This window comes from Oncorhynchus mykiss, chromosome 25, assembly GCF_057628025.1.
Source record: "Oncorhynchus mykiss isolate SJ-2025 chromosome 25, ASM5762802v1, whole genome shotgun sequence".
Classification (NCBI taxonomy): Eukaryota; Metazoa; Chordata; class Actinopteri; order Salmoniformes; family Salmonidae; genus Oncorhynchus; species Oncorhynchus mykiss.
In genome coordinates, this window is record NC_143046.1 from 92,471,273 (window position 1) to 92,499,119 (window position 27,847).

Sequence of the window (27,847 nt, forward strand, 5' to 3'; positions counted from 1 at the left end):
AGTATGGTGCTGATCAATAACACACCACATCAGTACGGTGCTGATCAATAACAGACAACATCAGTATGGTGCTGATCAATAACACACCACATCAGTACAGTGCTGATCAATAACACACCACATCAGTACGGTGCTGATCAATAACAGACAACATCAGTACGGTGCTGATCAATAACACACCACATCAGTATGGTGCTGATCAATAACACACCACATCAGTACGGTGCTGATCAATAACACACCACATCAGTACGGTGCTGATCAATAACACACCACATCAGTATGGTGCTGATCAATAACACACCACATCAGTACGGTGCTGATCAATAACACACCACATCAGTATGGTGCTGATCAATAACACACCACATCAGTATGGTGCTGATCAATAACACACCACATCAGTACGATGCTGATCAATAACACACCACATCAGTACGATGCTGATCAATAACACACCGCATCAGTACGGTGCTGATCAATAACACACCACATCAGTACGGTGCTGATCAATAACACACCACATCAGTATGGTGCTGATCAATAACACACCACATCAGTACGGTGCTGATCAATAACACACCACATCAGTACTACATCAGTATGGTGCTGATCAATAACACACCACATCAGTACCACATCAGTACGGTGCTGATCAATAACACACCACATCAGTATGGTGCTGATCAATAACACACCACATCAGTATGGTGCTGATCAATAACACACCACATCAGTACGATGCTGATCAATAACACACCACATCAGTACGGTGCTGATCAATAACACACCACATCAGTACGGTGCTGATCAATAACACACCACATCAGTATGGTGCTGATCAATAACACACCACATCAGTACGGTGCTGATCAATAACACACCACATCAGTACCACATCAGTATGGTGCTGATCAATAACACACCACATCAGTACGGTGCTGATCAATAACACACCACATCAGTACGGTGCTGATCAATAACACACCACATCAGTATGGTGCTGATCAATAACACACCACATCAGTATGGTGCTGATCAATAACACACCACATCAGTACGGTGCTGATCAATAACACACCACATCAGTACCACATCAGTATGGTGCTGATCAATAACACCACATCAGTATGGTGCTGATCAATAACACACCACATCAGTACGGTGCTGATCAATAACACACCACATCAGTATGGTGCTGATCAATAACACACCACATCAGTACTGTGCTGATCAATAACACACCACATCAGTATGGTGCTGATCAATAACACACCACATCAGTATGGTGCTGATCAATAACACACCACATCAGTACTGTGCTGATCAATAACACACCACATCAGTATGGTGCTGATCAATAACACACCACATCAGTATGGTGCTGATCAATAACACACCACATCAGTATGGTGCTGATCAATAACACACCACATCAGTACCAAATCAGTATGGTGCTGATCAATAACACACCACATCAGTATGGTGCAGATCAATAACACACCACATCAGTATGGTGCTGATCAATAACACACCACATCAGTATGGTGCTGATCAATAACACACCACATCAGTATGGTGCTGATCAATAACACACCACATCAGTACGGTGCTGATCAATAACACACCACATCAGTACGGTGCTGATCAATGACAGACAACATCAGTATGGTGCTGATCAATAACACACCACATCAGTACGGTGCTGATCAATAACACACCACATCAGTATGGTGATAATCAATAACACACCACATCAGTATGGTGCTGATCAATAACACACCACATTAGTACCACATCAGTATGGTGCTGATCAATAACACACATCAGTATGGTGCTGATCAATAACACACCACATCAGTATGGTGCTGATCAATAACACACCACATCAGTACGGTGCTGATCAATAACACACCACATCAGTACGGTGCTGATCAATAACACACCACATCAGTATGGTGCTGATCAATAACACACCACATCAGTATGGTGCTGATCAATAACACACCACATCAGTACGATGCTGATCAATAACACACCGCATCAGTACGGTGCTGATCAATAACACACCACATCAGTACGGTGCTGATCAATAACACACCAAATCAGTATGGTGCTGATCAATAACACACCACATCAGTACGGTGCTGATCAATAACACACCACATCAGTACTACATCAGTATGGTGCTGATCAATAACACACCACATCAGTACCACATCAGTACGGTGCTGATCAATAACACACCACATCAGTATGGTGATAATCAATAACACACCACATCAGTATGGTGCTGATCAATAACACACCACATCAGTACGGTGCTGATCAATAACAGACAACATCAGTACGGTGCTGATCAATAACACACCACATCAGTATGGTGCTGATCAATAACACACCACATCAGTACGGTGCTGATCAATAACACACCACATCAGTATGGTGCTGATCAATAACACACCACATCAGTACGGTGCTGATCAATAACACACCACATCAGTACTACATCAGTATGGTGCTGATCAATAACACACCACATCAGTACTACATCAGTATGGTGCTGATCAATAACACATCACATCAGTACCACATCAGTACGGTGCTGATCAATAACACACCACATCAGTACTATTACATTCACACAGAGACAACTGCCTGACACAAACACAATCCCATTTCCTGTTTTCCTTCAGGTAGACTACCCGAGGTGTTAGGGTGAGCTGTGTGTGTTTGTGTTTGTTGACAGTTCAATGAATTGTTCTCTGCAGTAATGTCTGCTGCAGTGGTACAGCGGTTCGGCATCAACATCGCCATAGCTACACATACTGTGGTGGTGGGCTGAAGGCATCCACAGTAACAGAGAGGGGAGTGGTACTAAATGGGAGTGACCTCAGGGAAAATGAGGAGGAGAGGGAGGAAGAGGAAAGGGAGAAAGTGGAGAGAGGAAGTGTAGAGAGGAGGAGGAGGAGGGAGGAAGTGGAAAGAAGAGGAAGAGGAGGGAGGAGAAAGAGGAAGAGGAGAGAGGAAGAGGGAGGAGGAGGAAGTGGAGAGAGGAGGAATAAATGGAGGAAGAGATGATGAGGTGATGATGATGATGATGATGATGATGACGAGGAAGAGGAAGATGAGGAGGAAGAATGAGGAGGAAGGAGGAGTGGGAAGAGGAAGATGATGATGAGGAAGGATGACGAGGAAGAGGAGGGTGAGGAGGAATGATGAGTGGGAAGAGGAGGATGATGAGGAAGGATGATGAGGAGGATGAGGAGGAAGGATCAGGAGGAAAGAGGAGTGGGAAGGGTAAGATAATGATGAGGAAGGATGACGAGGAAGAGGAGGATGATGAGGAAGGATGAGGAGGAGGAAGAGGAGCTCACCTGAAAAACGTGACGAAGAACTGCACCAGATCCATGAAGTTACTGTGCTGAGAGAAGGCAATCTGAGGAGAGAGAGACAGACAAACTGGCTATAATTGGCATGACTGCATTCAATGTGTGTGTCTGTACGTGAGTGTGTGCGTGTGAGTGTGTGTGCATGTGAGTGTGTGTGCGTGTCTGTGTGCGTGCGTGCGTGTGTCTGTGTGTGTGTCTGTCTGTCTGTCTGTGCGTCTGTGCGTCTGTGAGTGTGTGAGTGTGTGCGTGCCTGTGAGTGTGTGTTCTTGAGACCTTGTAAACACACAGACAGACAGACAGACAAACCACACACACACACACACACACACACACACACACACACACACACACACACAGGGGACATGTAGTGTAATGTCCACAGGAACATGATGCTAAACTGTAGACTGTAGACAAACCAAACTAACACAGCAAAATGATACTAAACTGTAGACTATAGACAAACCAAACTAACACAGCAACATGATACTAAACTGTAGACTATAGACAAACCAAACTAACACAGCAACATGATACTAAACTGTAGACTATAGACAAACCAAACTAACACAGCAACATGATACTAAACTGTAGACTATAGACAAACCAAACTAACACAGCAACATGATGCTAAACTGTAGACTGTAGACAAACCAAACTAACACAGCAACATGATATTAAACTGTTGACTATAGACAAACCAAATTAACACAGCAACATGATGCTAAGAAGAGCTGTACTAATGACAGCCAGACCCTGGTCTTCAGGCTGGTAGAAGAGCTGTACTAATGACATCCAGACCCTGGTCTCCAGGCTGGTAGAAGGGCTGTACTAATGACAGCCAGACCCTGGTCTCCAGGCTGGTAGAAGAGCTGTACTAATGACAGCCAGACCCTGGTCTCCAGGCTGGTAGAAGAGCTGTACTAATGACAGCCAGACCCTGGTCTCCAGGCTGGTAGAAGAGCTGTACTAATGACAGCCAGACCCTGGTCTTCAGGCTGGTAGAAAAGCTGTACTAATGACAGCCAGACCCTGGTCTCCAGGCTGGTAGAAGAGCTGTACTAATGACAGCCAGACCCTGGTCTCCAGGCTGGTAGAAGAGCTGTACTAATGACAGCCAGACCCTGGTCTCCAGGCTGGTAGAAGAGCTGTACTAATGACAGCCAGACCCTGGTCTCCAGGCTGGTAGAAGAGCGATACTAATGACAGCCAGACCCTGGTCTCCAGGCTGGTAGAAGAGCTGTACTAATGACAGCCTTTCCCTGGTCGCCAGGCTGGTAGAAGGGCTGTACTAATGACAGTCAGACCCTGGTCTTCAGGCTGGTAGAAGAGCTGTACTAATGACAGCCAGACCCTGGTCTTCAGGCTGGTAGAAGAGCTGTAGTAATGACAGCCAGACCCTGGTCTCCAGGCTGGTAGAAGAGCTGTACTAATGACAGCCTTTCCCTGGTCGCCAGGCTGGTAGAAGGGCTGTACTAATGACAGCCAGACCCTGGTCTTCAGGCTGGTAGAAGAGCTGTACTAATGACAGCCAGACCCTGGATTCCAGGCTGGTAGAAGAGCTGTACTAATGACAGCCAGACCCTGGTCTCCAGGCTGGTAGAAGGGCTGTACTAATGACAGCCAGACCCTGGTCTCCAGGCTGGTAGAAGAGCTGTACTAATGACAGCCAGACCCTGGTCTCAAGGCTGGTAGAAGAGCTGTACTAATGACAGCCAGACCCTGGTCTCCAGGCTGGTAGAAGGGCTGTACTAATGACAGTCAGACCCTGGTCTTCAGGCTGGTAGAAGAGCTGTACTAATGACAGCCAGACCCTGGTCTTCAGGCTGGTAGAAGAGCTGTACTAATGACAGCCAGACCCTGGTCTCCAGGCTGGTAGAAGAGCTGTACTAATGACAGCCAGACCCTGGTCTCCAGGCTGGTAGAAAAGCTGTACTAATGACAGCCAGACCCTGGTCTCCAGGCTGGTAGAAGAGCTGTACTAATGACAGCCAGACCCTGGTCTCCAGGCTGGTAGAAGAGCTGTACTAATGACAGCCAGACCCTGGTCTCCAGGCTGGTAGAAGGATGTTGGAGCTGACCCTCTGCTAGTGGCCTCCATTTTGACCAGGGCCATTAGGGAATAGAGGGCCATGAGCTGAGCCCAAAACTAGGACAACACTGCCCCTCTATGGTGGAGGAGTGTTACTACAATACCGCAGTGTTTCATTGGCGACACCTCCACTCCCACCTCTGTGACCCATCTCCTCCCACCTCTGTGACCCATCTCCTCCCTCCTCTGTGACCCATCTCGTCCCACCTCTGTGACCCATCTCCTCCCACCTCTGTGACCCATCTCCTCCCTCCTCTGTGACCCATCTCCTCCCACCTCTGTGACCCATCTCCTCCCACCTCTGTGACCCATCCCCTCCCACCTCTGTGACCCATCCCCTCCCACCTCTGTGACCCATCTCCTCCCACCTCTGTGACCCATCTCCTCCCACCTCTGTGACCCATCTCCTCCCACCTTTGTGACCCATCTCCTCCCACCTCTGTGACCCATCTCCTCCCACCTCTGTGACCAATCTCCTCCCACCTCTGTGACCCATCTCCTCCCACCTCTGTGACCCATCTCCTCCCACCTCTGTGACACCTCCTCTCCTTCCCTCCCACCTCTGTGACACCTCCCCTTCCCTCCCACCTCTGTGACACCTCCTCTCCCCTCCCACCTCTGTGACACCTCCTCTCCCCTCCCACCTCTGTGACACCTCCTCTCCCCTCCCACCTCTGTGACACCTCCTCTCCTCCCCTCCCACCTCTGTGACACCTCCTCTCCCCTCCCACCTCTGTGACACCTCCTCTCCCCTCACACCTCTGTGACACCTCTCCTTCCACGCCACCTCTGTGACACCTCCCCTTCCCTCCCACCTCTGTGACACCTCCTCGTTGTGTTGTGTAGTCGTGATGTGTAGTCGTGATGTGATGTCGTGATGTGTCGTCGTGATGTGTCGTCGTGATGTGTCGTCGTGTTGTGTAGTCGTGCTGTGTTGTCGTGATGTGTTATCGTGATGTGTTATCGTGATGTGTAGTCGTGATGTGTTATCGTGATGTGTTGTCGTGATGTGTTGTCGTGATGTGTAGTAGTGATGTGTTATCGTGATGTGTTATCGTGATGTGTTATCGTGATGTGTAGTCGTGATGTGTTATCGTGATGTGTTATCGTGATGTGTAGTCGTGATGTGTAGTCGTGATGTGTAGTAGTGATGTGTTATCGTGATGTGTAGTCGTGATGTGTTGTTTTGATGTGTAGTAGTGATGTGTTATCGTGATGTGTAGTCGTGATGTGTAGTAGTGATGTGTAGTCGTGATGTGTAGTCGTGATGTGTTATCGTGATGTGTTATCGTGATGTGTTATCGTGATGTGTTATCGTGATGTGTAGTCGTGATGTGTTATCGTGATGTGTAGTCGTGATGTGTTATCGTGATGTGTAGTAGTGGTGTGTTATCGTGATGTGTAGTAGTGATGTGTAGTCGTGATGTGTAGTCGTGATGTGTTATCGTGATGTGTTATCGTGATGTGTTATCGTGATGTGTAGTCGTGATGTGTTATCGTGATGTGTAGTCGTGATGTGTTATCGTGATGTGTTATCGTGATGTGTAGTCGTGATGTGTTATCGTGATGTGTAGTCGTGATGTGTTATCGTGATGTGTAGTCGTGATGTGTTATCGTGATGTGTTATCGTGATGTGTAGTCGTGATGTGTAGTAGTGATGTGTTATCGTGATGTGTTATCGTGATGTGTTATCGTGATGTGTAGTCGTGATGTGTTATCGTGATGTGTTATCGTGATGTGTAGTAGTGATGTGTTATCGTGATGTGTAGTAGTGATGTGTAGTCGTGATGTGTAGTCGTGATGTGTTATCGTGATGTGTTATCGTGATGTGTAGTCGTGATGTGTTATCGTGATGTGTAGTCGTGATGTGTTATCGTGATGTGTTATCATGATGTGTTGTCGTGATGTGTTATTGTGATGTGTTGTTGTGATGTGTAGTCGTGATGTGTAGTAGTGATGTGTTGTCGTGATGTGTTATCGTGATGTGTTATCGTGATGTGTTGTCGTGATGTGTAGTCGTGATGTGTTGTCGTGATGTGTTATCGTGATGTGTTATCGTGATGTGTTGTCGTGATGTGTAGTTGTGATGTGTTATCGTGATGTGTAGTCGTGATGTGTTATCGTGATGTGTAGTAGTGATGTGTAGTCGTGATGTGTTATCGTGATGTGTAGTAGTGATGTGTTGTCGTGATGTGTAGTAGTGATGTGTTATCGTGATGTGTTATCGTGATGTGTTGTCGTGATGTGTAGTTGTGATGTGTTATCGTGATGTGTAGTCGTGATGTGTTATCGTGATGTGTTATCGTGATGTGTCGTCGTGATGTGTAGTAGTGATGTGTAGTCGTGATGTGTTATCGTGATGTGTAGTAGTGATGTGTTATCGTGATGTGTAGTAGTGATGTGTTATCGTGATGTGTAGTCGTGATGTGTTATCGTGATGTGTTATCGTGATGTGTAGTCGTGATGTGTTATCGTGATGTGTAGTCGTGATGTGTTATCGTGATGTGTAGTCGTGATGTGTTATCGTGATGTGTAGTCGTGATGTGTTATCGTGATGTGTTGTCGTGATGTGTAGTAGTGATGTGTTGTCGTGATGTGTAGTAGTGATGTGTTATCGTGATGTGTCGTCGTGATGTGTAGTAGTGATGTGTAGTAGTGATGTGTTGTCGTGATGTGTAGTAGTGATGTGTTATCGTGATGTGTAGTAGTGATGTGTTATCGTGATGTCTAGTTGTGATGTGTTATCGTGATGTGTAGTCGTGATGTGTCGTCGTGATGTTGTGATGTGTAGTCGTGTTGTGTAGTCGTGATGTGTTGTTGTGATGTGTCGTCTATGTCCCTCTAAACCTATACTCCACTCCACTCACTGGGTAAACCTATAGTCCACTCCACTCACTGGGTAAACCTATAGTCCACTCTACTCACTGGGTAAACCTATAGTCCACTCCACTCACTGGGTAAACCTATAGTCCACTCCACTCACTGGGTAAACCTATAGTCCACTCCACTCACTGGGTAAACCTATAGTCCACTCCACTCACTGGGTAAACCTATAGTCTACTACACTCACTGGGTAAACCTATAGTCCACTCCACTCACTGGGTAAACCTATAGTCCACTCTACTCACTGGGTAAACCTATAGTCCACTCCACTCACTGGGTAAACCTATAGTCCACTCCACTCACTGGGTAAACCTATAGTCCACTCCACTCACTGGGTAAACCTATAGTCCACTCCACTCACTGGGTAAACCTATAGTCTACTCCACTCCACTCACTGGGTAAACCTATAGTCTACTCCACTCCACTCACTGGGTAAACCTATAGTCCACTCCACTCCACTCACTGGGTAAACCTACAGTCTACTCCACTCACTGGGTAAACCTATAGTCCACTCCACTCACTGGGTAAACATATAGTCCACTCCACTCCACTCACTGGGTAAACCTATAGTCTACTCCACTCCACTCACTGGGTAAACCTATAGTCTACTACACTCACTGGGTAAACCTATAGTCCACTCCACTCACTGGGTGAACCTATAGTCCACTCCACTCACTGGGTAAACCTATAGTCCACTCCACTCACTGGGTAAACCTATAGTCCACTCCACTCCACTCACTGGGTAAACCTATAGTCTACTCCACTCACTGGGTAAACCTATAGTCTACTACACTCACTGGGTAAACCTATAGTCCACTCCACTCCACTCACTGGGTAAACCTATAGTCTACTCCACTCACTGGGTAAACCTACAGTCTACTCCACTCCACTCACTGGGTAAACCTATAGTCCACTCCACTCACTGGGTAAACCTATAGTCCACTCCACTCACTGGGTAAACCTATAGTCTACTCCACTCCACTCACTGGGTAAACCTATAGTCCACTCCACTCCACTCACTGGGTAAACCTAGAGTCTACTCCACTCACTGGGTAAACCTATAGTCTACTCCACTCACTGGGTAAACCTACAGTCCACTCCACTTCTGTCACCAACCAAGGAGGGCCTACAGCAGCACCTAGATCTTCTGCACAGATTCTGTCAGACCTGGGCCCTGACAGTTAATCTCAGTAAGACCAAAATAATGGTGTTCCAAAAAAGGTCCAGTCGCCAGGACCACAAATACAAATTCCATCTAGACACTGTTGCCTTAGAGCACACAAAAAACTATACATACCTCGGCCTAAACATCAGCGCCACAGGTAACTTCCACAAAGCTGTGAACGATCTGAGAGACAAGGCAAGAAGGGCATTCTATGCCATCAAAAGGAACATAAATTTCAACATACCAATTAGGATTTGGCTAAAAATACTTGAATCAGTTATAGAACCCATTGCCCTTTATGGTTGTGAGGTCTGGGGTCCGCTCACCAACCAAGACTTCACAAAATGGGACAAACACCAAATTGAGACTCTGCATGCAGAATTCTGCAAAAATATCCTTTGTGTATAACGTAAAACACCAAATAATGCATGCAGAGCAGAATTAGGTCGATACCCACTAATTATCAAAATCCAGAAAAGAGCCGTTAAATTCTACAACCGCCTAAAAGGAAGCGATTCCCAAACCTTCCATAACAAAGCCATCACCTACAGAGAGATGAACCTGGACTAGAATGCTATTTGGCCCTAAACAGAGAGTACACAGCAGCAGAATACCTGACCACTGTGACTGACCCAAACTTAAGGAAAGCTTTGACTATGTACAGACTCAGTGAGCATAGCCTTGCTATTGAGAAAGGCCGCCGTAGGCAGACATGGCTCTCATGAGAAGACAGGCTATGTGCACACTGCCCACAAAATGAGGTGGAAACTGAGCTGCACTTCCTAACCTCCTGTCCAATGTATGACTATATTAGAGAGACATATTTCCCTCAGATCCACAAAGAATTTGAAAACAAATCCAATTTTGATCAACTCCCATATCTACTGGGTGAAATTCCACAGTGTGCCATCACAGCAGCAAGATTTGTGACCTGTTGCCACGAGAAAAGGGCAACCAGTGAAGAACAAACACCATTGTAAATACAACCCATATTTATGCTTATTTATTTTCCCTTTTGTACTTGAACTATTTGCACATCGTTACAACCCTGTATATATAATATGACATTTGTAATGTTTACTGTTCATTTCTATTGTTTATTTCACTTTTGTATATTATCTACTTCACGTGCTTTGGCAATGTTAACACGTTTCCCATGCTAATAAAGACATTTGGGGGGGAGTGTGGGATAGAGAGAGAGACAGAGTGAGAGAGAGTGAGAGAGAGAGAGTGAGAGAGAGAGGGAGAGTGAGAGAGAGAGAGAGCGAGAGAGAGAGAGAGTGAGAGAGCGAGAGTGAGAGAGAGAGATAGAGAGGGTGAGAGTGAGAGACAGAGAGGGAGAGAGATGAATAGGGAGTATGGGGTAGAGAGTGAGAGAGAGAGAGGGAGAGAGATGAGAGATAGAGAGAGAGAGAGATGAGAGATAGAGAGGAGGTAGGGAGAAGTGGAGAACTTTACCTCGTTGACGAAGGTACAACTCCATCAGACGTTACACCCCAAAAAAGATGTTTGGGAGAAAAGTTAGCAGCTAGCCCTAACTCTCCTAGGAGGAGAGAGATGTCAGAAGGACCGGGCTAGCATAGCCTGTATGTCCACTCTCTGGCCTCTGGGCTAGCCTAGCATAGCCTGAATGTCCACTCTCTGGCCTCGGGGCTAGCCTAGCATAGCCTGTATGTCCACTCTCTGGCCTCGGGGCTAGCCTAGCATAGCCTGAATGTCCACTCTCTGGCCTCGGGGCTAGCCTAGCATAGCCTGTATGTCCACTCTCTGGCCTCTGGGCTAGCCTAGCGTAGCCTGAATGTCCACTCTCTGGCCTCGGGGCTAGCCTAGCCTAGCATGTAGGTCTCTTCTCTGGTTGCAGCTGGCTGGGAGCTCAGCCCAACACTGGGCAGGACGTGGAGCAGCCGAGCCCAGCTGAAAGAAGAGGAGGCGGGGGAGAGGGAGGGGAAGGAGAGGGGGACCCCAGCCAAATCACTTCCAGGAGAGGAACAGAACAGAAAGTTGTCTGGGGCCTGGCAGCAGAAACACCCCCACCCCCCTTAAAGAAAGTTTCCTCAGACTCAGAGGAGATACAATCCTATGAGGTTTAATCTCAGTTCCAGAAAGGGAACCTGAATCAGTAGAGGGCCCATAAAGATTCACAACAGGAAGGATATCAAATCCAGTGTGGCTGACTGTGTAGAGCTCCATACTGCCAGCTAGCTAGCTAGCTAACTAGTGCAGACAGACAGACAGACAGACAGACAGACAGACAGACAGACAGACAGACAGACAGACAGACAGACAGACAGACAGACAGACAGGCAGGCAGGCAGGCAGGCAGGCAGGCAGGCAGGCAGACAGGCAGGCAGACAGACAGACAGACAGACAGACAGACAGGCAGGCAGGCAGGCAGGCAGGCAGGCAGGCAGGCAGGCAGGCAGGCAGACAGACAGGCAGGCAGGCAGGCAGGCAGGCAGGCAGACAGACAGACAGACAGACAGACAGACATCTCTCCTGAAACACTATGCACCACTGCTGGCTAGAAGAGTTGTGAAATGTGTGTGTAGAAGTGTGTGGTGTGTTGCGTGCGTGCGTGCGTGCGTGCGTGCGTGCGTGCGCACTCATGATCATGGAGAAGACAGAGATTGGTGAGGGCTACACCTTCTTTTGGAAAGGTGTTCCGGAAGATTCTGCCTACATGGGGTGGGTTTTGCCTAACCCTAACCCTAACCCTAACCCTAACCCTACATGGGGTGGGTTTTGCCTAACCCTAACCCCTAACCCTAACCCTAACCCTAACCCTACATGGGGTGGGTTTTGCCTAACCCTAACCCCTAACCCTAACCCTAACCCTAACCCTACATGGGGTGGGTTTTGCCTAACCCTAACCCCTAACCCTAACCCTAACCCTAACCCTACATGGGGTGGGTTTTGCTGTAAAAAACTCAACAATCCCTGAAACCCCTGTCGGTATTAATGAGCAGCTGTGTGTATCTTTATTTTATTTTTCACAAAATTAAAGCGAAGGGAAAATGGCCAGTAGTCTAGACCCATTGGTTCACCTGCCTTGGCATATCTAATAATTTTGCACGCCCAATTTTTCAGTTTTTGATTTGTTAAAAAAGTTTGAAATATCCAATAAATGTCGTTCCACTTCATGATTGTGTCCCACTTGTTGTTGATTCTTCACAAAAAAATACAGTTTTATATCTTTATGTTTGAAGCCTGAAATGTGGCAAAAGGTCGCAAAGTTCAAGGGGGCCGAATACTTTCGGAAGGCACTGTATCTACCTCCATCACTCCAGTATCCCTGTCTCCTTCCCCCTATACATATCTACCTCCATCACTCCAGTATCCCTGTCTCCTTACCCCTATACATATCTACCTCCATCACTCCAGTATCCCTGTCTCCTTCCCCCTATACATATCTACCTCCATCACTCCAGTATCCCTGTCTCCTTACCCCTATACATATCTACCTCCATCACTCCAGTATCCCTGTCTCCTTCCCCCTATACATATCTACCTCCATCACTCCAGTATCCCTGTACATGTTAATATGGTAGTGACCCTGTATATAGTCTCCTTCCCCCTACACATATCTACCTCCATCACTCCAGTATCCCTGTCTCCTTCCCCCTATACATATCTACCTCCATCACTCCAGTATCCCTGTCTCCTTCCCCCTATACATATCTACCTCCATCACTCCAGTATCCCTGTCTCCTTCCCCCTATACATATCTACCTCCATCACTCCAGTATCCCTGTCTCCTTACCCCTATACATATCTACCTCCATCACTCCAGTATCCCTGTCTCCTTCCCCCTATACATATCTACCTCCATCACTCCAGTATCCCTGTACATGTTAATATGGTAGTGACCCTGTATATAGTCACCTTCCCCCTATACATATCTACCTCCATCACTCCAGTATCCCTGTCTCCTTCCCCCTATACATATCTACCTCCATCACTCCAGTATCCCTGTCTCCTTCCCCCTATGCATATCTACCTCCATCACTCCAGTATCCCTGTCTCCTTCCCCCTATGCACATCTACTTCCATCACTCCAGTATCCCTGTCTCCTTCCCCTTATACATATCTACCTCCATCACTCCAGTATCCCTGTCTCCTTCCCCCTATACATATCTACCTCCATCACTCCAGTATCCCTGTCTCCTTCCCCCTATACATATCTACCTCCATCACTCCAGTATCCCTGTCTCCTTCCCCCTACACATATCTACCTCCATCACTCCAGTATCCCTGTACATGTTAATATGGTAGTGACCCTGTTTACAGCTTTGTGTTCTTCTTATTTCTATTCCACAGTTGTTTTGGTTCTACCTCCTGTTCTGTTAAGTTGATGTTGTCTCCTACATTATTGGGTTTGGAGCTGCAGAAAAGGCATTTCCCTGGACTTGTGATCTTAAAGCTTGAAACAACAGAACAAAAAGCCGACATAAAAAGCTGTCGTGTCCAACTCAGACTCCCCCAGTCTCCAATCCTCCCTCTCCCAGGCCTCTCACTGGTGGGATCCGTAGCCTAGAAGACAACAACCAACGGTCATGATGCCATAAAAGCCCTCTACGGCCCGCAGAAACAAACTATCATCCCGGCCCGTGGAAACACACCATTCAAGGACCACCAAAAGATCTTGGAGTGATGGGCAGAGCACTTGGGAACTGCCCTCAACCGCACCAACCCAACAGACACACTCATCGTGGCGACACTCCCAGACACCCCAACCATTCATGAACTTGACTCCACGCCACAGTATTCTGAGTTTCACCAGGCGATCAAAGGCTTCAAAAAATAACGAACACAGTTGCTGAACCCGACGGCATCCCAGCTGAGATCCTGAAGGGGACTGACACCCCCCCCCCCCCCCCTAAGGCCTAGAGACCCTAGCACTCTGACACCCCCCACTCCAGCCTGGAGACACTAGCACTGAAGGGGATAACTCCTCATGCATCGCTTGCACCTCATTATCAAATCATGAATGGAACGATGCCAATACTGTAATCATCTACAAGAATAAGGTGCCAGGGTAATGCTCTAGTGTGGTAACAGCAGAGCCATCTCCGTTGCCAGGGTAATGCTCTAGTGTGGTAACAGCAGAGCCATCTCCATCCTTTCAGGTGCCAGGGTAATGCTCTAGTGAGGTAACAGCAGAGCCATCTCCATCCTTTCAGGTGCCAGGGTAATGCTCTAGTGTGGTAAAAGCAGAGCCATGTCCGTTGCCAGGGTAATGCTCTAGTGTGGTAACAGCAGAGCCATCTCCGTTGCCAGGGTAATGCTCTAGTGTGGTAACAGCAGAGCCATCTCCATCCTTTCAGTTGCCAGGGTAATGCTCTAGTGTGGTAACAGCAGAGCCATCTCCGTTGCCAGGGTAATGCTCTAGTGTGGTAACAGCAGAGCCATCTCCATCCTTTCAGGTGCCAGGGTAATACTCTATCGGCTCACTGAAAACACCCTGCCAGAATCCCAGTGTGCATCCCTTCCACAGCTCCAAATATGTAGATTGTTAAGCTGCTTCGCGGCTCAGAGACCTCAAGACCCACACCAAGATGGCAGTACACAACACTGTCTGTGTCTTTACAAGGTCAGAAAAATATACATTCCAGGATTTGCTGAAGCGTTGTGACATCCCCCCTCCAGCCTAGAAACTCTGACACCTCCCCCCACTAGCACTCTGACACCAACCCACATAGAACTCTGACACCCCCCCCCTCCAGCCTGGAGACCCTAGCACTCAACAGGTACACCTGTGCCAGTAGGGTTCAGCAGCTGTCCCTTAATACCATCATACAGAAGAAATGCACCAAGACACCAACGCCCAGCTGCACTAGAGAGCTCTAGCCCTGGCCTCCACATGAAGGGCTAACCCATCCCCTACTCCCCATTCCATCCCCTACTCCCCATTCCATCCCCTACTCCCCATTCCATCCCCTACTCCCCATTCCATCCCCTACTCCCCATTCCATCCCATACTCCCCATTCCATCCTCTACTCCCCATCCCATCTCCTACTCCCATCCCATCTCCTACTCCCCATTCCATCCTCTACTCCCCATTCCATCCTCTACTCCCCATTCCATCCTCTACTCCCCATTCCATCCACTACTCCCCATTCCATCCCGTACTCCCCATTCCATCCCGTACTCCCCATTCCATCCCATACTCCCCATTCCATCCTCTACTCCCCATTCCATCCTCAAATTCCCCATTCTATCCCATACTCCCCATTCCAACCTCTACTCCCCATCCCATCTCCTACTCCCCATTCCATCCCCTACTCCCCATTCCATCCCCTACTCCCCATTCCATTCCCTACTCCCCATTCCATCCTCTACTCCCCATTCCATTCCCTACTCCCCATTCCATCCCCTACTCCCCATTCCATCCCATACTGCCCATTCCATCCTCTACTCCCCATTCCATCCCATACTCCCCATTCCATCCTCTACTCCCCATCCCATCTCCTACTCCCCATTCCATCCTCTACTCCCCATTCCATCCCCTACTCCCCATTCCATCCCCTACTCCCCATTCCATCCCCTACTCCCCATTCCATCCCCTACTCCCCATTCCATCCTCTACTCCCCATTCCATCCCCTACTCCCCATTCCATCCTCTACTCCCCATTCCATCCCATACTCCCCATTCCATCCTCTACTCCCCATCCCATCCTCTACTCCCCATCCCATCTCCTACTCCCCATTCCATCCCATACTCCCCATTCCATCCCCTACTCCCCATTCCATCCTCTACTCCCCATCCCATCTCCTACTCCCCATTCCATCCCATACTCCCCATTCCATCCCCTACTCCCCATTCCATCCCATACTCCCCATTCCATCCTCTACTCCCCATTCCATCCCCTACTCCCCATTCCATCCCCTACTCCCCATCCCATCTCCTACTCCCCATTCCATCCTCTACTCCCCATTCCATTCCCTACTCCCCATTCCATCCCCTACCTCTCATTCCATCCCCTACTCCCCATTCCATCCCCTACTCCCCATTCCATCCCCTACTCCCCATTCCATCCTCTACTCCCCATTCCATCCTCTACTCCCCATTCCATCCCATACTCCCCATCCCATCTCCTACTCCCCATTCCATCCCCTACTCCCCATTCCATCCCCTACTCCCCATTCCATCCCCTACTCCCAAACCCATCCCCTACTCCCAAACCCATCCCCTACCTCCCATTCCATCCCCTACTCCCCATTCTATCTCCTACTCCCCATTCCATCCCCTACTCCCCATTCCATCTCCTGCTCCCCATTCCATCCTCTACTCCCCATTCCATCCCATACTCCCCATCCCATCTCCTACTCCCCATTCCATCCCATACTCCCCATCCCATCTCCTACTCCCCATTCCATCCCCTACTCCCCATTCCATCCCCTACTCCCCATTCCATCCCCTACTCCCCATTCCATCCTCTACTCCCCATTCCACCCTCTACTCCCCATTCCACCCCCTACTCCCCATTCCATCCCCTACTCCCCATTCCATCCCCTACTCCCCATTCCATCCCCTACTCCCCATTCCATCCCCTACTCCCCATTCCATCCTCTACTCCCCATCACGTCCCCTACTCCCCATTCCATCCCCAACTCCCCATTCCATCTCCTACTCCCCATCCCATCTCCTACTCCCCATCCCATCTCCTACTCCCCATTCCATCCTCTAGTCCCCATTCCATCCTCTACTCCCCATTCCATCCTCTACTCCCCATTCCATCCTCTACTCCCCATTCCATCCTCTACTCCCCATTCCATTCCCTACTCCCCATTCCATCCTCTACTCCCCATTCCATCCCCTACTCCCCATTCCATCCCCTACTCCCCATTCCATCCCCTACTCCCCATTCCATCCCCTACTCCCCATTCCATCCCCTACTCCCCATTCCATCCCCTACTCCCCATTCCATCCCCTACTCCCCATTCCATCCCCTACTCCCCATTCCATCCCCTACTCCCCATTCCATCCCCTACTCCCCATTCCATCCTCTACTCCCCATTCCATTCCCTACTCCCCATTCCATCCTCTACTCCCCATTCCATCCCCTACTCCCCATTCCATCCCCTACTCCCCATTCCATCCCCTACTCCCCATTCCATCCCCTACTCCCCATTCCATCCTCTACTCCCCATTCCATCCTCTACTCCCCATTCCATCCTCTACTCCCCATTCCATCCTCTACTCCCCATTCCATCCTCTACTCCCCATTCCATCCTCTACTCCCCATCACGTCCCCTACTCCCCATCCCGTCCCCTACTCCCCATTCCATCCCCTACTCCCCATTCCATCCCCTACTCCCCATTCCATCCCCTACTCCCCATTCCATCCCCTACTCCCCATTCCATCCCCTACTCCCCATTCCATCCTCTACTCCCCATTCCATCCTCTACTCCCCATTCCATCCTCTACTCCCCATTCCATCCTCTACTCCCCATTCCATCCTCTACTCCCCATTCCATCCTCTACTCCCCATTCCATCCTCTACTCCCCATTCCATCCCCTACTCCCCATTCCATCCTCTACTCCCCATTCCATCCCCTACTCCCCATTCCATCCTCTACTCCCCATTCCATCCTCTACTCCCCATCACGTCCCCTACTCCCCATTCCATCCCCTACTCCCCATTCCATCCTCTACTCCCCATTCCATCCTCTACTTCCCATTCCAACCCCTACTCCCCATTCCATCCTCTACTCCCCATTCCATCCTCTACTCCCCATCACGTCCTCTACTCCCCATTCCATCTTCTACTGACCATTCCATCCTCTACTCCCCATTCCATCCTCTACTCCCCATTCCATCCTCTACTCCCCATTCCATCCTCTACTCCCCATTCCATCCCCTACTCCCCATTCCATCCCCTACTCCCCATTCCATCCCCTACTCCCCATTCCATCCTCTACTCCCCATTCCAACCCCTACTCCCCATTCCATCCTCTACTCCCCATTCCATCCCCTACTCCCCATTCCATCCTCTACTCCCCATTCCATCCTCTACTCCCCATTCCATCCTCTACTCCCCATTCCATCCTCTACTCCCCATTCCATCCCCTACTCCCCATTCCATCCCCTACTACCCATTCCATCCCCTACTCCCCATTCCATCCTCTACTCCCCATTCCATCCTCTACTCCCCATTCCATCCCCTACTCCCCATTCCATCCCCTACTCCCCATTCCATCCTCTACTCCCCATTCCAACCCCTACTCCCCATTCCATCCTCTACTCCCCATTCCATCCTCTACTCCCCATCACGTCCTCTACTCCCCATTCCATCCTCTACTCCCCATTCCATCCTCTACTCCACATTCCATCCTCTACTCCACATTCCATCCTCTACTCCCCATTCCATCCTCTACTCCCCATTCCATCCTCTACTCCCCATTCCATCCCCTACTCCCCATTCCATCCCCTACTCCCCATTCCATCCTCTACTCCCCATTCCATCCTCTACTCCCCATTCCATCCTCTACTCCCCATTCCATCCTCTACTCCCCATTCCATCCTCTACTCCCCATTCCATCCCCTACTCCCCATTCCATCCTCTACTCCCCATTCCATCCTCTACTCCCCATTCCAACCCCTACTCCCCATTCCATCCCCTACCTCCCATTCCATCCCCTACCTCCCAGTCCAACCCCGACCTCCCATACCAACCCCTACCTCCCATTCCATCCTCTACCTCGTATTCCATCATCTACCTCTCATTCCATCCCATTCCCCTCCCCTACTCCCCATTCCAACCCCTACTCCCCATTCCAACCCCTACCTCCCATTCCAATCCCTACCTCCCATTCCATCCCCTACCTCCCATTCCATCCCCTACCTCTCATTCCAACTCCTTGCTCCCATTCCATCCCCTACCTCCCATTCCATCCCTTACCTCCCATTCCATCCTCTACCTCCCATTCCATCCCCTACCTCCCATTCCATCCCCTACTCCCCATTCCATCCTCTACTCCCCATTCCATCCCCTACTCCCCATTCCATCCTCTACTCCCCATTCCATCCTCTACTCCCCATCACGTCCCCTACTCCCCATTCCATCCCCTACTCCCCATTCCATCCTCTACTCCCCATTCCATCCTCTACTTCCCATTCCAACCCCTACTCCCCATTCCATCCTCTACTCCCCATTCCATCCTCTACTCCCCATTCCATCCTCTACTCCCCATTCCATCCTCTACTCCCCATCACGTCCTCTACTCCCCATTCCATCTTCTACTGACCATTCCATCCTCTACTCCCCATTCCATCCTCTACTCCCCATTCCATCCTCTACTCCCCATTCCATCCCCTACTCCCCATTCCATCCCCTACTCCCCATTCCATCCCCTACTCCCCATTCCATCCCCTACTCCCCATTCCATCCCCTACTCCCCATTCCATCCTCTACTCCCCATTCCAACCCCTACTCCCCATTCCATCCTCTACTCCCCATTCCATCCCCTACTCCCCATTCCATCCTCTACTCCCCATTCCATCCTCTACTCCCCATTCCATCCTCTACTCCCCATTCCATCCTCTACTCCCCATTCCATCCTCTACTCCCCATTCCATCCTCTACTCCCCATTCCATCCCCTACTACCCATTCCATCCTCTACTCCCCATTCCATCCTCTACTCCCCATTCCATCCCCTACTCCCCATTCCATCCCCTACTCCCCATTCCATCCTCTACTCCCCATTCCAACCCCTACTCCCCATTCCATCCTCTACTCCCCATTCCATCCTCTACTCCCCATCACGTCCTCTACTCCCCATTCCATCCTCTACTCCCCATTCCATCCTCTACTCCACATTCCATCCTCTACTCCACATTCCATCCTCTACTCCCCATTCCATCCTCTACTCCCCATTCCATCCTCTACTCCCCATTCCATCCCCTACTCCCCATTCCATCCCCTACTCCCCATTCCATCCTCTACTCCCCATTCCATCCTCTACTCCCCATTCCATCCTCTACTCCCCATTCCATCCTCTACTCCCCATTCCATCCTCTACTCCCCATTCCATCCCCTACTCCCCATTCCATCCTCTACTCCCCATTCCATCCTCTACTCCCCATTCCAACCCCTACTCCCCATTCCATCCCCTACCTCCCATTCCATCCCCTACCTCCCAGTCCAACCCCGACCTCCCATACCAACCCCTACCTCCCATTCCATCCTCTACCTCGTATTCCATCATCTACCTCTCATTCCATCCCATTCCCCTCCCCTACTCCCCATCCCGTCCCCTACTCCCCATTCCATCCCCTACTCCCCATTCCATCCCCTACTCCCCATTCCATCCCCTACTCCCCATTCCATCCTCTACTCCCCATTCCATCCTCTACTCCCCATTCCATCCTCTACTCCCCATTCCATCCTCTACTCCCCATTCCATCCTCTACTCCCCATTCCATCCTCTACTCCCCATTCCATCCTCTACTCCCCATTCCATCCCCTACTCCCCATTCCATCCTCTACTCCCCATTCCATCCCCTACTCCCCATTCCATCCTCTACTCCCCATTCCATCCTCTACTCCCCATCACGTCCCCTACTCCCCATTCCATCCCCTACTCCCCATTCCATCCTCTACTCCCCATTCCATCCTCTACTTCCCATTCCAACCCCTACTCCCCATTCCATCCTCTACTCCCCATTCCATCCTCTACTCCCCATCACGTCCTCTACTCCCCATTCCATCTTCTACTGACCATTCCATCCTCTACTCCCCATTCCATCCTCTACTCCCCATTCCATCCTCTACTCCCCATTCCATCCTCTACTCCCCATTCCATCCCCTACTCCCCATTCCATCCCCTACTCCCCATTCCATCCCCTACTCCCCATTCCATCCTCTACTCCCCATTCCAACCCCTACTCCCCATTCCATCCTCTACTCCCCATTCCATCCCCTACTCCCCATTCCATCCTCTACTCCCCATTCCATCCTCTACTCCCCATTCCATCCTCTACTCCCCATTCCATCCTCTACTCCCCATTCCATCCTCTACTCCCCATTCCATCCCCTACTACCCATTCCATCCCCTACTCCCCATTCCATCCTCTACTCCCCATTCCATCCTCTACTCCCCATTCCATCCCCTACTCCCCATTCCATCCCCTACTCCCCATTCCATCCTCTACTCCCCATTCCAACCCCTACTCCCCATTCCATCCTCTACTCCCCATTCCATCCTCTACTCCCCATCACGTCCTCTACTCCCCATTCCATCCTCTACTCCACATTCCATCCTCTACTCCACATTCCATCCTCTACTCCCCATTCCATCCTCTACTCCCCATTCCATCCTCTACTCCCCATTCCATCCCCTACTCCCCATTCCATCCCCTACTCCCCATTCCATCCTCTACTCCCCATTCCATCCTCTACTCCCCATTCCATCCTCTACTCCCCATTCCATCCTCTACTCCCCATTCCATCCTCTACTCCCCATTCCATCCCCTACTCCCCATTCCATCCTCTACTCCCCATTCCATCCTCTACTCCCCATTCCAACCCCTACTCCCCATTCCATCCCCTACCTCCCATTCCATCCCCTACCTCCCAGTCCAACCCCGACCTCCCATACCAACCCCTACCTCCCATTCCATCCTCTACCTCGTATTCCATCATCTACCTCTCATTCCATCCCATTCCCCTCCCCTACTCCCCATTCCAACCCCTACTCCCCATTCCAACCCCTACCTCCCATTCCAATCCCTACCTCCCATTCCATCCCCTACCTCCCATTCCATCCCCTACCTCTCATTCCAACTCCTTGCTCCCATTCCATCCCCTACCTCCCATTCCATCCCTTACCTCCCATTCCATCCTCTACCTCCCATTCCATCCCCTACCTCCCATTCCATCCCCTACTCCCCATTCCATCCTCTACTCCCCATTCCATCCCCTACTCCCCATTCCATCCTCTACTCCCCATTCCATCCTCTACTCCCCATCACGTCCCCTACTCCCCATTCCATCCCCTACTCCCCATTCCATCCTCTACTCCCCATTCCATCCTCTACTTCCCATTCCAACCCCTACTCCCCATTCCATCCTCTACTCCCCATTCCATCCTCTACTCCCCATTCCATCCTCTACTCCCCATCACGTCCTCTACTCCCCATTCCATCTTCTACTGACCATTCCATCCTCTACTCCCATTCCATCCTCTACTCCCCATTCCATCCTCTACTCCCCATTCCATCCCCTACTCCCCATTCCATCCCCTACTCCCCATTCCATCCCCTACTCCCCATTCCATCCCTACTCCCCATTCCATCCCCTACTCCCCATTCCATCCTCTACTCCCCATTCCAACCCCTACTCCCCATTCCATCCCATACTCCCCATTCCATCCTCTACTCCCCATTCCATCCTCAAATTCCCCATTCTATCCCATACTCCCCATTCCAACCTCTACTCCCCATCCCATCTCCTACTCCCCATTCCATCCCCTACTCCCCATTCCATCCCCTACTCCCCATTCCATTCCCTACTCCCCATTCCATCCTCTACTCCCCATTCCATTCCCTACTCCCCATTCCATCCCCTACTCCCCATTCCATCCCTACTGCCCATTCCATCCTCTACTCCCCATTCCATCCCATACTCCCCATTCCATCCTCTACTCCCCATCCCATCTCCTACTCCCCATTCCATCCTCTACTCCCCATTCCATCCCTACTCCCCATTCCATCCCCTACTCCCCATTCCATCCCCTACTCCCCATTCCATCCCCTACTCCCCATTCCATCCTCTACTCCCCATTCCATCCCCTACTCCCCATTCCATCCTCTACTCCCCATTCCATCCCATACTCCCCATTCCATCCTCTACTCCCCATCCCATCCTCTACTCCCCATCCCATCTCCTACTCCCCATTCCATCCCATACTCCCCATTCCATCCCCTACTCCCCATTCCATCCTCTACTCCCCATCCCATCTCCTACTCCCCATTCCATCCCATACTCCCCATTCCATCCCCTACTCCCCATTCCATCCCATACTCCCCATTCACATCCTCCATCTCCCATTCCATCCCCTACCTCCCATTCCATCCTCTACCTCCCATTCCATCCTCATCCTCTACCTCCCATTCTATCCCAACCCCTACCTCCCATTCCATCCCCTACCTCCCATTCCATCCTCTACCTCCCATCTATCCTCTACCTCCCATCTATCTCTACCTCCCATTCCAACCCCTACCTCCCATTCCATTCCATCCCTATCCCAAACCTCCCATTCCATCCCCTACCTCCCATTCCATCCTCGACCTCCCATTCCATTCTTTACCTCCCATTCCATCTTCTACCTCCCATTCCATCCTAACCCTACCTCTAATTCCATCTTCTCATTCTCATTCCATCCCAACCCCTACCTCCCATTCTATCCCCTACCTCCCATTCCATCTTCTACTTCCCATTCCATCCCAACCCCTACCTCCCATTCCATCCAAACCCCTACCTCCCATTCCATCCCCTACCTCCCATTCCAACCCATACCTCCCATTCCAACCCCTACCTCCCATTCTATCCCCTACCTCACATTCAATCCTCTACCTCCCATTCCATCTTCTACCTCCCATTCCATCCCAACCCCTACCTCCCATTCCATCTTCTACCTCCCATTCCATCCCAACCAAAACCTCCCATTCCATCTTCTACTTCCCATTCCATCCCAACCCCTATCTCCCAATCTCATCCCCTACCTCCCATTCCATCTTCTACTTCCCATTCCATCCCAACCCACACCTCCCATTCCATCCTCTACACCTCCCATTCCATCCCCTACCTCCCATTCCAACCCCTACCTCCCATCATTCCAACCCCTACCTCCCATTCCATCCCCTACCTCCCATTCCATCCCCTACCTCCCTTTCCATCCCCTACCTCCCATTCCAACCCCTACCTCCCATTCCAACCCCCACCTCACATTCAATCCTCTACCCTCATATCCCCTACCTCCCATTCCACCCTCTACCTCCCATTCCATCCCTTACCTCCCATTCCATCCCCTACCTCCCATTCCATCCTCTACCTCCCATTCCATCTTCTACCTCCCATTCCATCCCAACCCCTATCTCCCATTCCTACCTTCCATTCCATCCAAACCCCTACCTCCCATTCCATCTTCTACCTCCCATTCCATCCCAACCAATACCTCCCATTCCATCTTCTACTTCCCATTCCATCCCAACCCCTATCTCCCATTCCATCCCCTACCTCCCATCTCCATCCCCTACCTCCCATCCCACATCCCCTACCTCCCATTCCATCTTCTACTTCCCATTCCATCCCAACCCCTACCTCCCATTACATCCTCTACCTCCCATTCCATCCCCTACCTCCCATTCCAACCCCTACCTCCAATTCCAATCCCTACCTCCAATTCCATCCCCTACCTCCCATTCCATCCCACTCCCATTCCATTCCCTACCTCCCATTCCATCCCCTACCTCCCATTCCATCCCCTACCTCCCATTCCAACCCCTCACTTCCTATTCCAACCCACCTCCCATTCCAACCCCCACCTCCCATTCCAACCCCCACCTCACATTCAATCCTCTACCTCATATTCCATCCCCTACCTCCCCTTCCACCTCTATCTCCCATTCCATCCCATACTTCCCATTCCATCTTCAACCTCCCATTCCATCCCAACCCCTACCTCCCATTCCATCCTCTACCTCCCATTCCATCCCCTACCTCCCATTCCAACCCCTACCTCCCATTCCAATCCCTACCTCCCATTCCATCCCCTACCTCCCATTCCATCCCCTACCTCCCTTTCCATCCCCTACCTCCCATTCCAACCCCTACCTCCCATTCCAACCCCCACCTCACATTCAATCCTCTACCTCATATCCCCTACCTCCCATTCCACCCTCTACCTCCCATTCCATCCCTTACCTCCCATTCCATCCCCTACCTCCCATTCCATCCTCTACCTCCCATTCCATCTTCTACCTCCCATTCCATCCCAACCCCTATCTCCCATTCATCCCCTACCTTCCATTCCATCCAAACCCCTACCTCCCATTCCATCTTCTACCTCCCATTCCATCCCAACCAATACCTCCCATTCCATCTTCTACTTCCCATTCCATCCCAACCCCTATCTCCCATTCCATCCCCTACCTCCCATTCCATCCCCTACCTCCCATTCCATCCCCTACCTCCCATTCCATCTTCTACTTCCCATTCCATCCCAACCCCTACCTCCCATTACATCCTCTACCTCCCATTCCATCCCCTACCTCCCATTCCAACCCCTACCTCCAATTCCAATCCCTACCTCCAATTCCATCCCACCTCCATTCCATCCCCTACCTCCCATTCCATCCCCTACCTCCCATTCCATCCCCTACCTCCCATTCCATCCCCTACCTCCCATTCCAACCCCTACCTCCCATTCCAACCCTACTTCCATTGAACCCCCACCTCCCATTCCAACCCCCACCTCACATTCAATCCTCTACCTCATATTCCATCCCCTACCTCCCCTTCCACCCTCTACCTCCCATTCCATCCCATACTTCCCATTCCATCTTCAACCTCCCATTCTATCCCAACCCCTGACCTCCCATTCCATCTTCTACCTCCCATTCCAACCCCTACTCCCCATTCCAACCCCTACCTCCCATTCCAATCCCTACCTCCCATTCCATCCCCTACCTCCCATTCCATCCCCTACCTCCCATTCCATCCCCTACCTCCCATTCCAACCCACCTCCCATTTCAACCCCACCTCACATTCAATCCTCTACCATATCACCTACCTCCCATTCCACCCTCTACCTCCCATTCCATCCCTTACCTCCCATTCCATCCCCTACCTCCCATTCCATCCTCTTCACCTCCCATTCCATCTTCTACCTCCCATTCCATCCCAACCCCTATCTCCCATTCCATCCCCTACCTCCCATTCCATCCCATCCCCTACCTCCCATTCCATCCCCTACCTCCCATTCCATCCCCTACCTCCCATTCCATCTTCTACTTCCCATTCCATCCCAACCCCTACCTCCCATTCCATCCTCTACCTCCCATTCCATCCCCTACCTCCCATTCCAACCCCTACCTCCAATTCCAATCCCTACCTCCAATTCCATCCCCTACCTCCCATTCCAACCCCTACCTCCCATTCCAACCCACCTCACATTCATATCTTTACCCTCATATTCCATCCCCTACCTCCCCTTCCACCCTCTACCTCCCATTCCATCCCTTACCTCCCATTCCATCCCCTACCTCCCATTCCATCCTCTACCTCCCATTCCATCTTCTACATCCCATTCCATCCAACCCATTCCCATTCATCTCCTTACCTCCCATTCCATCTTCTACCTCCCATTCTATCCCAACCCCTACCTCCCATTCCATCTTCTACCTCCCATTCCATCCCAACCAATACCTCCCATTCCATCTTCTACTTCCCATTCCATCCCAACCCCTACCTCCCATTCCATCCTCTACCTCCCATTCCATCCCCTACCTCCCATTCCAACCCCTACCTCCAATTCCAACCCCTACCTCCCATTCCAACCCCTACCTCCCATTCCAACCCCTACCTCCCATTCCATCCCCTACCTCCCATTCCAACCCCTACCTCCCATTCCACCTCTTACCTCCCATTCCATCCCTTACCTCCCACTTCATCCCCTACCTCCCATTCCATCCTCTACCTCCCATTCCATCTTCTACCTCCCATTCCATCCCAACCAATACCTCCCATTCCATCTTCTACTTCCCATTCCATCCCAACCCCTATCTCCCAATCCATCCCCTACCTCCCATTCCATCTTCTACTTCCCATTCCATCCCAACCCCTACCTCCCGTTCCAACCCCTACCTCCCATTCTATCCCCTACCTCCCATTCTATCCCCTACCTCACATTCAATCCTCTACCTCACATTCAATCCTCTACCTCCCATTCCATCTTCTACCTCCCATTCCATCCCAACCCCTACCTCCCATTCCATCTTCTCACCTCCCATTCCATCCCAACCAATACCTCCCATTCCATCTTCTACTTCCCATTCCATCCCAACCCGTATCTCCCAATCCATCCCCTACCTCCCATTCCATCTTCTACTTCCCATTCCATCCCAACCCCTACCTCCCATTCCATCCTCTGACCTCCCATTCCATCCCCTACCTCCCATTCCATCCCCTACCTCCCATTCCAACCCCTACTCCCCATTCAAACCCCTACCTCCCATTCCAATCCCTACCTCCCATTCCATCCCCTACCTCCCATTCCATCCCCTACCTCCCATTCCAACCCCTACCTCCCAT

At 50.5% G+C, this 27,847-nt stretch overlaps 1 protein-coding gene across 1 annotated transcript in view; it reads right to left on the minus strand.

Moving 5' to 3' along the window:
- Window positions 1-27,847, minus strand: part of atrn (attractin) — a 238,845-nt gene that overhangs the window by 70,753 nt on the left and 140,245 nt on the right. Inside the window, 1 exon segment of the mRNA XM_090221488.1 lies at window positions 3,378-3,439. Coding sequence (XP_090077614.1) covers window positions 3,378-3,439 — 62 coding nt within the window.